The following is a 12,051-nucleotide window of genomic DNA, read 5'->3' as shown; positions in this document are numbered from 1 at the left end:
TCGATGTTTATTACTCCCTTCAAATTTATCAGTATTTACTATATTTCCTTAATTCTCTGATGTTGGAGATATATATATATATATATATATATATATACACACACACATATACACACAATCATTATATCCTCTTGATGAGTTAATGCTTCTATAATTATGTAATGGTCTTCTTGGTTTCTTATTACTGTTTTTGACATAAAACCTATTTTTTCTAATATAAGTATAGCTTCTTCTGCTCTCTTTAGTCTCCATTTACCTGGAATATCTTTTTGCATCCCTTCTCTTTGAATTTATGTGTGTCTTTGAAACTGATATGAATCTCTTGTAGGTAGCATAGGCTTGGGTCTTACGGAAATTTGTTTTATTCATTCAAACACACTATATATTTTGATCAGAGAATCTAATGCACTTATATTTAAAGGTAAGGACTTACTATTACCATCTTGTTATTTGCTGGTTGTTTTGTAATTTCTTTCTTCCTTTCTTCCTCTTATGTCTTCCTTTGTGAACTGATGATTTTTCTGTAGTGATATGTTTGATTCCTTGTTCATTTTCTAATTTGTTTCTACTATAAGTTTTTGTTTTGTGGTTACTCTGAGGCTGACTAGAACACCCTATAAGTACAATACTCTCTTTTAAGCTGGTTACAATTTAACTTCAATTGCACACAAAAAGTCTACTCTTTAATTCTCCCTTCTCATTTTATGTTTTTGATATCTCTCTTTATATCGTCTTATATTGTGTGCCTATTAAGAAATTATCATAGCAAGAGCACTTTTCATACTGTAAAGAGTTAAAGGGCACCTGTGTGGCTCAATTGGTTAAGCATCTGACTCTTGGTTTCTGCTCAGGTCATGTTCTCACCATTCATGAGTTTGAGCCCTATATCAGGCTCTGCGCTGACAGTGAGGAGCCTACTTGAGACTCTCTCTCTGTTTCTCTCTCCCTCTCTCTCTGCCTCTCCCCTGTTCATGCTCTCTCTCTCTCAAAATAAACAAATAAAATTAAAAATTAAAAATTAAAAAAAATAAATTTAAAGAGTTAAGTAGTTATTAATCTGAATTATATTCTAATATTCTGAATCTGACCATGTACTGGCCTTTATCAGTGCATAATTCCTTTTTCTCTGCTTTCATGTTACTAATTAGCACCTTTTTATTCCAGCTTGAAGAATTCCTTTCAGTATTTCCTGTAAGAAAGTTCTTATGGCTTTGTTTGTTCAGGGAAGACCTATCTCACCTTCATTTCTGAAGGACAACTTTATTGGGTAAAATATTCTTGGTTAGCTATTTCTTCTTTCAATGCTTTGAATATGTTATCCTACTCTCTCCTGGCCTGCAAGGTCTCTGCTGAAAATATCCCAATAGCCCTGTGGGGTTACCCTTCTATGAGATCATTTTTTTCCTCTTGTTGCTTTAAACGTTCTCTCTTTGTGATTTTAGGCAGGCTTACCAGCAAATGCTTGGAGAAGACTATTTTCGTTTGAAAATTTGAGGTGATCTGTAGCAGTGGAGGCTAGTGCCGGGAATCGGGCCAGCACTGTGTGGGTGCACAGCTGGAGGGGCTAGCCCACAGGGCACTCAAAGTTGTGTGGGTCAGCTTCGGGGGTCTTGCGTGGCCTCTTGCACTTGGCGTGGATGCAGAGGCCCCCATTGGCTGGCAGTACACGTTTCAGGCTTTGGCAAGGAGGTGGGGGAGTTAGATCCTCAAATCATGAATACAGAATGCCTTTCCATTTGTTGCTGTTCTTGGATTCTAACAATATTTTGTAGTTTTAGCGTGGATGTCTAACATCGCCTTGATTAAATTTATTCCTGGGGATTTTATTCTTTGAATGCTGTCATAAATGGATTATATTTTAATTTCCATTCAGTATTGCTAAATCCATAAATGGAATTATATTTTAATTTCTCTTTAGTATTGTAACTTTTTTGTTGATTTTGTGGCCTATAACTTTGCTAATATGTTTGTTAGCTCTAAATTTTTTTGTGCAGCCTTTAGAATTGTGTAGGAATACAATCAGGTTATCTGTAAATAAAGATAGTAATTCTTGGGACGCCTGGGTGGCTCAGTCGGTTAGGTGTCGAACTTCAGCTCAGGTCATGACCTCATAGTTCATGGATTTGGGCCCCGTGTCAGGCTCTGTGCTGACAGCTCAGAGCCTGGAATCTTCAGATTCTGTCTCCCTCTCTCTCTGCCCCTCCGCCGCTCATGCTCTCTCTCTCTCTCTCTCTCTCTCCCTCTCTCTCTCTCAGAAATAAATAAGCATTAAAAAAAGATAGTAATTCTTCTTTTTCATTTTGGATGCTTTTTATTTCTTTTTTCCCCCCTAATTGCTCCGGTTAGACCTGCCAGTACAATTTTTTATAGAAGTGGTGAAATCAATATCTTTATCTTGTATTTTAACTTAGGGGACATATTTCCACAGTTCATCTTTGAATAATATTATTAGCTGTAGTTTTCTTCATAAGTGCCCTTCATCAAGTTGAGGAATTTTCACACTGTTCTAGATTTCTGAGTTTTTCTTTTTATAATAAAAGTATGTAAGAGTTTGTCAAAAGCTTTTTTTTTTTACAGTTTATTTTGAAAGAGAGAGAGAAAGCAGAGGAGGTGAAGAGAGGGAGAATCCCAAGTTTGTGGGGCTCAAACTCACAAACCCATGAGATTATGACCTGAGCGGAAATCAAGAGTCAAAGGCTTAAACCACTGAGCCATTCAGGCACCCCTGTCAAAAGCTTTTTATAAATCAATGAGATAGACCATATTCTTTTTCCTTGAGTCTGTTTTAGTGGTTCATGACATTGATTGCTTTTCACATATTGAGCCATCCTTGTATTTCTAGGACAAATCCTATTAAGTCCAACTATACAATTATTTTATTACGTAGCTGGATTTGGTTTACTGACATTTTGTTGGTTATTGTTGCATCTATATTCATAAGGAATATTGGCCTGTAGTTTTTGTTTCTTATAATGTCTTTGCCTGGCTTCATATTGAGGTAATATCTACCTCAAAGAATGCGATTATGATCCTACTTGCTGTTTCATGGGCTACTTCAATGTGAAGATACATTTTTAAAATCAAATTTGAGGAAATTCTAGACTTTATTTCTTCAAATATTCTTTCTGCCTCTTCTTTCTCCTCTCCTTCTGGAACTGTCATTATGCAAATGTTGGTACACTTGATGGTGATACACAGGTCTCTTACACTCTGATCAGTTTATCTTCATTCTTTTTTCTTCTGTTCCTCACACTGATTAACTCATTTGAAATATTTTGAAATTTACTAATTCTTTTTTCTTCATGATGAAATACTATTCAAAACCCTCTAGTAAAATTTTCATTTCAGTTGTATTTTCAGCTCCAGAATTTATATCTAGTTCTTTAATGATCATTTCTATATTATTATTGATATTCTCTAATGCTGAGACATAATTATCCTGGTTTCTTTTACTTCCTTGAGCGTACTGAAGACAGTTGATTTAAAAATCTGTGTCCACAGAACAGATGAACATAAAGGAAGGGAAGCAAAAATAATATAAAAACAGGGAGGGGAAAAACATAAGAGACTTAAATATGGAGAACAAACAGAGGGTTACTTGAGGGGTTGTGGGAGGGGAGATGGGCTAAATGAGTAAGAACATTAAGGAATCTACTCCTAAAATCATTGTAGCACTATATGCTAACTAACTTGGATGTAAATTAAAAAAATAAATTAACTTTAAAAATTAAATAAATAAATAAATAAAAATCTGTGTCCAGTACAATTTTTACTGTGTCCAATAAGTGCAATGTCTATGCCTCTTCAGGAAGTTTTCTTTTAATTTCTTTTTTTCCCCCATGGATGGGACGTACTTTCTTGTTTCTCTTCATGTCTCAGTTTTTGTTGAAAATGGAATACTGTGCATATATAGTGTGCTAACCTTGGGAATTCAGATTCTTCCAACTCAGGTTTTTGTTATTATTGTTATTTTACTTATTGTGGGTTGTATTTGTTTGTTTCATTAGCTTTCTAAACTATTATTTTTGACTGATGGTTTGTGTGTGGTGTCTCATGCCTCTGTTGTGGTAACTGGAAGTCACTTACCTGTTTGACGTAATTTCCATAAACACTATAGCTTAGTCATTTTCATGATTTGACATTTATCTGGTTGTTATACCTTTTGGCATTTTCCATATACCTCAAACCAAGTTTATTCTGATAGTTTGGCTCATTTTTTGTTTTTTGTTTGTTTTGTTAGTGTTTCTATGGAGTTACAGGCCCTTCAAATCCTTAGACTTCCATTTTTGTGCCTTTCTCTTATAAAGACACTAGTATTGCCTTTAGGGTCCAAAAGTTAACCATGATTATATCCCAAGTTTATGCCCTTAAGTTAACCATAATTGCAAAGTCTTTGTTATATGGAAAGCATAACACATTCCAGTTGACAAGATCTGACATTTGGGGGTGATAATTCAGTGTATTACAGATTTGCTTCTCACATATGATAGTGCAAGTTCATAACACAGGTTGTCTGGGAAAGGGCAGGGCCTCTCCATGTGGTCGCTCAAAAACACAGTTAGACAGTTTCCACTTAGTTAAAAATATACTTACCATCTGACCCAGCAACCCAACTCAGAGATAATTACCCACTATGAGAACTGGGTGTTATATGGAAACCAACTTAACAATAAACTATTTTTTTTAAAAAAATCTAGTTCAAAAAAAATAAGCAAAAGTTTAGATACACTTTATTCTTAATTCTGAGACACTAGATGGGACACAGGTGTCCCCCAACTAGGAAATGCATAAACAACCTGTAGTGTCCATATAATGGAATAAAACCAGTAATGAAACAAATTTTACTGCTGCTATGTTATGGGCTGAATTGTGTCTCTAAATTTTATATGTTGAAGTCCTAACCCCCATTACCTCGAAAGATGATCTTGGTCAAAAACAGGGTCATTACAGATGTAATTATTAAGATAAGGACCTACTGGAGCAGAATGGGCTTCTAAGTCAATATGACTGGTGTCTTTATAAAAAGGGACAACTTGGAGAGACATACACACAAGGACAACACTATGTGAAGAGGGACACATCATGTGAACACAGAGAATGGGAAGTGATAGCAGAAGACAAAGAGTACCAAAGATGGCCAGCAAACCACCCAGCAGCGAAAAGAAAGCTATGAAACAGATACTCCCTTACAGCTTTCAGAGAGAACCAACAGAACCGCATTACTGGCAGCTTGATCTCAGATTTCTAGCCTCCAGAAACGTGAGATAAATAAATTTCTGTTATATAGGACATCCAGCTTGTGGTACCTTTTTAGGGCAGCTCTAGGAGATTAACATAGCTACCATTATGGATGGGTCTCAAATGCACCACGCTAACTGGAAGAAGCCAGAGTCAGAGGTTACATGTACTAAGATTCACTTTAAATCCTAGTACATGTTTAAATGATTCGCTTTAAATGACCCCCCTACAAAGGCAAAACAATATGGACAGAAAATGGTCTAGTGGTCACCATAGGGTAGGAAAAGGGTTGATGGCAAAGAAGCTCAGAGATTTTGTTTAGATGACGGAACTCTTCTATGTCGTGATTGTGTTGGCAGTGATGTGACCAGATAAATTTGACCCAGTTTCAACAGTTGTTCAAACTACAGTATTGAAAACTATAAATGTTACTGTTTGTAAATTACATGTTAATTAGAAAGCAGGGAGTAAAACAAAACAAGTAATACAAAAACATGTGTGCACCCTCAACATATCCAACCAAGTCCCCATAGGAAAATTAACTGATACTTTCCTAGGAAACTGAGATAAGAGCTACAGATGCCCTCCTGAGGGACATCCCCAGAGACTTTACATCTCTGTAACTGGTTCCTGATCGCTATGAAATAGCCTTTAAAACTCCCAGCATGTCTCAATATGATCTCATTTTAAAAGGACCCGACATATGCTGAGCCCCTTTGGCCATCATATATTCATTTGAATGTTAGTAGTCATTAGGACATGCAGCACTTTCTTCCCACCCCCAAATCCTCACCTGAGGATTTGTCATGAACTTCCAGTGATGGCCAGGGAAAACACCTCAAGATGAAAATTATATTCATTGACTTTAGAAAGATAACCCCTCTGACAGGTATATTAGAGAGCCTCCCTCATTTGCCATTCACAGAAGAATTTCTTATATTATGTGGGAGAAGTAATTTTCTGCTTCATTTTAGAGATAAGAAGACAAGAGAGAGCCCTCCAAAGGTACACAAAGATTGCATGGGGGATTCAGCTATTCAACATAAGTTCCTGGCTACATGTTGCATTCTTCCCTTCATCTTTATTTATATTAAACATCTTGGAACTATTTGATCAGCACCTGATAAAAACTATCTCTCACAGTATGTATACATCATCCCGTGGCTGAATTTCTGATTCCAATCTAACTCTTCAGGATTGACTGTTCCTTCTTTTCCAGCAGCAAGGTAAGCTTCTATGTTCTACATACACTTTTAGTGAGAAATGTAATTCAAGCAAAACCAATGGCGCATCTATACATACTATGAATTATTTAAATACAGAAATAAATTTCTAAAGCAGTGATATGAGGCTAGACACATGCATCAAAATTTCCATCAGTAAGTAGTTTACTGATCATTGTGAAACATTATCATGCTGCTCTTCCTATTTGAAAAATAGAGGCACCTGGGTGGCTCAGTTGGTTAAGTGTCCTACTTTGGCTCAGGTCATGATCTCATGGTTTGTGGGTTCAAGCCCCGCATCAGGCTCAGTGCTGACAGCTTGAAGCCTGGAGCCTGCTTCAGATTCTGTGTCCCCCCCCCCCCTTTGTCCCCCATACTCATGCTCTGTCTCTCTCTGTCTCAAAAAACAAATAAAACATTAAAAAACCTTATTTAAAAATAGATGGATATATGATGCTCTGATTGAGTAGGTGTTAATTTCATCTTATTCACTATCTGTTAAAAGAATTAAGGAGGGCATCAGTGATCTAGCGATTAGCAAGGGACAAATGTCCTTCTAAAGGCTTCCAAGTCCATTGAAAAGATTAAAAATATGATTCCTACACAAGATGACACTCAAGTAAACAGTTTGAAAACATGAAATTGGCCAAAACACAGATCTTCAGGCTAAAGACCAACAAATTAGGAACATCCACCCATTGATCCCTGTGATTCAACTGTGGGATAACCATAATGAAAGAAAGAATGAGTTTAAGGGGACACTTTCAACACAAACTAAAACATGGATTTTAAGAAAGAAATTAAGCAAAAGAGTGGCAGCCATGCAGCAGATGAAACAGCCACTCATGTAGGCAGAGGAAGAACAGACTGAGAAACACTGAGGACACAGAAGATTCCAGTAGAGCAACCAAGTGTGTGATATAAAGCATATTGAAGAGGGACACCAGCAGACTAAACACTCATCCACACTGAGTTTGTATGTCACTCCTGACCTTTTTTAAGCCAACATAGAGGCTATCATTCCATCCTACTAATAAGACCATACCTTACACTAATCAGGTTGTACTAAATACTCTGCATTTTGTTTATTTTGATTTTTATATATTATATACTATCTCATTTAATTCTTACAATATTCTTACAATAACACCTTGAGTGAAGTCTCGTTATTATTTTCATTTTGTAGATGAAGAAAAACAGGGAGTTAGGTTAGGACCAAAGACTCCTCAGTAGTGAATGCTAAGACTGACATGAGCCTGGTCCCAGAGCCCAAGTTTTATACTCAATGCCATGCCCTCCCCAGACTGTCTCTGCTGATTGTCCAATCCCCTACTGCTACAGTTATTATACCACATGCACCATGCACATGTCTCTCGATTACTTCACTGTGAAACCCCAAGCACTGAGTTCATGACACTGGAGATAGAGTGATCATGAACCGAGTTAAATTCAATGTGATTTAAATTCAGGTGAGACCAGCAGACTTGGTACTCACTCTGCCTGAGCACAAAGTTTGGCTTTGGTGAAAATAATTTTGCAAACTTAAAAATACATTACTCAAGCTCTGTGCTTCATACGTTAAATGGGGATAACAAGTAATCAATCTCATAGATTAGTTGAGAATAATAAATGAATATTCATAAAAAGTGTCTAGAGCTGTGTCTGACACATAAGAACCATAGATATGAGCATTTACTAGGCTCAGAAAAACTGAATTGACATATGGATTCATTCAAGATGATTCATCATAATCAAGATATTACATTTTCTACACCACTGTTTACAAATTCACAAAATTGAAGAGTTGGAAAATAATCCATGAAGATCTTTCAGCTTTAACAGTGTCAAACTCTACAGATAATTTGTGCTTTAACTTTTAGTGTCTAGCCCATACTTTAGATCTGGGGAATTGTACAACACAAATTCTTGCTATAATGAAATATTGTGTACAAATGTGTGTGTGTGTGTGTGTATACACAAGCAATATTGAATGAATTTCACTTCAATCTCTCATTCGTTTATGACTTTGTTTCTTTATTTCTCATCACTACAGGGCATCTTGTGATTCCCAAAGAACACCATGGAGAACAACACAGAAGTGACTGAATTCATCCTGCTGGGACTAACCAATGCCCCAGAGCTGCAGATCCCCCTCTTTGTCATGTTCACCCTCCTCTACCTCATCAATGTGGTTGGGAACCTGGGGATGATGGTGTTGATTCTCTTGGACTCCTGTCTCCACACTCCCATGTACTTTTTCCTCAGTAACCTGTCTCTGGTGGACTTTGGTTACTCTACAGCTGTCACTCCCAAGGTCATGGCTGGATTACTTATAGAAGACAAGGTCATCTCCTACAATGCGTGTGCTGCTCAGATGTTCTTTTTTGCGGTCCTTGCCACAGTGGAGAGTTACCTGTTGGCCTCAGTGGCCTATGATCGCTACGCAGCGGTGTGCAGACCCCTCCATTACACCACCACCATGACGACAGGTGTGTGTGCTCGTTTGGCTATAGGCTCCTATGTTTTTGGTTTTCTGAATGCTTCTGTGGATGTTGGAAACACATTCCATCTCTCCTTCTGTAAGTCCAATGTGATCCATCACTTTTTCTGTGATATTCCTGCAGTTTTGTCTCTCTTGTTCTGATAGACATGTCAGTGAGCTGGTTCTTGTTTTTGTAGCAAGCTTCCACATCTTTTTTGGTCTTTTGGTTATTTTGATTTCCTACCTGTTCATATTTATCACCATCCTGAAGATGCCTTCAATAGAGGGATACCTGAAAGCTATATCCACCTGTGCTTCTCACCTCATTGCAGTCTCCATCTTCTATGGGACAGTCATCTTCATGTACTCCCAGCCCACCTCCAGCCATTCCATGGACACAGACAAAATTGTATCTGTGTTCTATACTATGGTCATCCCTGTGCTAAACCCTGTGGTCTACAGCCTGAGGAACAAAGAGGTCAAGAATGCTTTCAAGAAGGTTGTTGAGAAAGCAAAACTGTCTCTAAGCTTCACCTCTTAGGGTTGTAGGATCCACAATGACCCACCTTCATTCTGGTTGGGTAACTTGCTGTTTACAGCCTACATTGCAGTTAAATTACTGCTGTGATACTTTCCTCTTCAAAAGCCCGTCACTAAAAAAGATGAAAAAGAAGATGATCCAGTTGTGTAATATCTGGATGGAAATAGCCATGAGGACCTTAAAATGTTTACATCACTCTTATCATGAGGCTTATTAATTATATGTGATTTATTCATATGTTCACATTTTTCCCACCGTATGCCAATGCAAGTATATTTGTGAAACTCAGCCCAAACCCATGAAGAGAAGTGCATGCAAGGGTCCCTGGTGTGCACATACACTCAAGAGGGGAAATTTGTCAAAAGAGGTAGCTGGAGTATGGCTAGTTTTTAATAAGAAAGTTAAAAATAATTAATTGTGAATCAGAGTACAAATTAATGTCTAGCATTTAAAATTTTTTTCTAACACCCAGTGCTCATAGAAAAAAATTTTAAATGCTAGACATTAATTTGTACTCTGATTCACAATTAATTATTTTTAACTTTCTTATTAAAAACTAGCCATACTCCAGCTACCTCTTTTGACAAATTTCCCCTCTTATGGAAGCCAACTTGACAATAAACTATTAAAATAAATAAATAAATAAATAAATAAATAAATAAATAAATTTAATTTAATAAATTTTTTTCTAGTTTAAAAAACTATTATAAGAATCCAAAATGAAGGAAGAAAACCTGACATGGATTTTTTAAAGAAGTCTGTGCTTTTTTTGTTAGAACATGTTTTTTTCAGAATCACATATGTGTAAAATCTTGAAGGAGTTCATCTTTATGTCTTCAGAAAGTCATTTGGTAGAAGAATGGTCACATGATAACTTTCAAAAGCAGGAAGACCAGAGTATCAGAAAAGGGGATCAATTGATTAAATATAGCAGTTTCTCCATTTTTCTGTAGGAATACCAACTCCCCAACTGTGTAAGATAAATGCACTGAGTAATGATAACGTTAGCTATTTTTCTCTCTGGAAATACTATGAAATGGCTAGTGTCCCTCACGCAAGGATACTTTAGTTTCACATGAGCTATGTCATGTCCTGCCACTCTCCTGATTCCTCTTTCCTCTTCCCTCACACTGAGCTCCCTGCTGTCCCAGGACAATCCAAGCTCAATCCTGCCTCAGGGCCTTTGTACCTGCTGTTGCCAATGCTTAGAAAGCTCCCTCACTTCCCTGAGGTCTTTCCTTAAATTTTACTGTATCATAGTCACCCCACCCCCTATGGATACTGTTCCCAACTTACTTAATTCATCATAGTTCTGATCAGTACTCAACTATTTCTATTTATGTATTTGTCCCTTTATTTATTCACTTACCTTTCTACCTAGAATGTACACTGCACAAGAAGAGTACCTTTGTCTTCTCTACTAACAATTTCATCTCCAACATAACATATAGCCTGTTTCACACTAATTCCTCAGTAAGCATTTGTTAAATTATCCAATAAATTAATTAAACTCTGAGTCCAACTGTTAACATGTTTGGACCACTGATAATTTAGCTCATTATCTATTACATAATTCTTCAGAAAAGAATTTTGGAACTTTCTATAAGACACAACTAGTTTTGGGGCACCTGGGCGGCTCAGTTGGTTAAGTGTCTCACTTTGACTCTGGTCATGATGTCACGATTCATGGGTTCGAGCCCTGCATCCCTCTTCTGCTCATGCTCTGTCTCTCACTCTCCTATTTCAAAAATAAGGATTAAATTTTTTTAAAAAAGACACAACTAGTTTTTCTTCTATTTTCTCACTCATTGCTTATATTCCCCACTTTTGGAAAAATTGATGTTTTGAAAACTACATTGTCTAATGGATAATATATATAACATATTTTAAATTAAAATTATCTCATTAAGTGGCAAAGAAGACATGAAATTAATTCTACCTACTAAATCACACACAAAGTATATACACTTTCTCAATTAGTAGAGCTTTAGAATAAGTCATGAAGTCAGGCAATGAGCATATTTCCACTTTATTTATTATTTATATTTTTTAAATACTACGTTAAGTATTCTAGTAGATTTACCTCTTCATACAAATTTTTCAGTCAGTTTACCAATATTTCCAAAATTCTTCCTCACATTTTGATTGAGGAAGATTGATTAAGTTGAATCTGTCTGTAAATCAAGATGAGAAAATTGGTATGTTAAAGTCTCCTAACCCATGAACATGATCTGTCTCTCCTCCAGTATAGCCTTTACTGGATTCTTTTTAAAAAATTCTTTTAATGTTTATTTATTTTTGAGAGACAGAGAGACAGACCATGAGCAGGGGAGGGACAGAGAGAGAGGGAGACACAGAATCTGAAGCAGGCTCCAGCCTGTGAGCTGTCAGCACAGAGCCCGCAAACCACGAGATCATGACCTGATCATGACCTGACCCTGACCTGAGCCAAAGTCGTACGCTTAACCGACTGAGCCAACCGGGCACCCCTACTTGATTCTTTTCATTGGTGTTTTTGTTTTCTATATTCTGGTATTGCACATATTAGATTATTCCTAATTGCAAAT

At 36.8% G+C, this 12,051-nt stretch overlaps 1 protein-coding gene across 1 annotated transcript; it reads left to right on the top strand.

The window, feature by feature from the left end:
- The first annotated feature begins 8,541 nt into the window (after window positions 1-8,541).
- LOC120240357 (olfactory receptor 5B3-like) lies at window positions 8,542-9,484 on the top strand. Its single transcript, XM_039245072.1, is given in 2 exon segments — window positions 8,542-9,089; window positions 9,091-9,484. Coding segments are annotated over 2 exon segments (942 nt in total).
- The last annotated feature ends 2,567 nt before the right edge of the window (window positions 9,485-12,051 follow it).

The sequence above is a fragment of the Hyaena hyaena genome, unplaced genomic scaffold (genome assembly GCF_003009895.1).
Source record: "Hyaena hyaena isolate Hyena2069 unplaced genomic scaffold, ASM300989v1 scaffold_252, whole genome shotgun sequence".
Taxonomy (NCBI): Eukaryota; Metazoa; Chordata; class Mammalia; order Carnivora; family Hyaenidae; genus Hyaena; species Hyaena hyaena.
The sequence above is the reverse complement of the archived record's forward strand: the minus strand, read 5'-3'. Positions and strand labels throughout refer to the sequence as shown.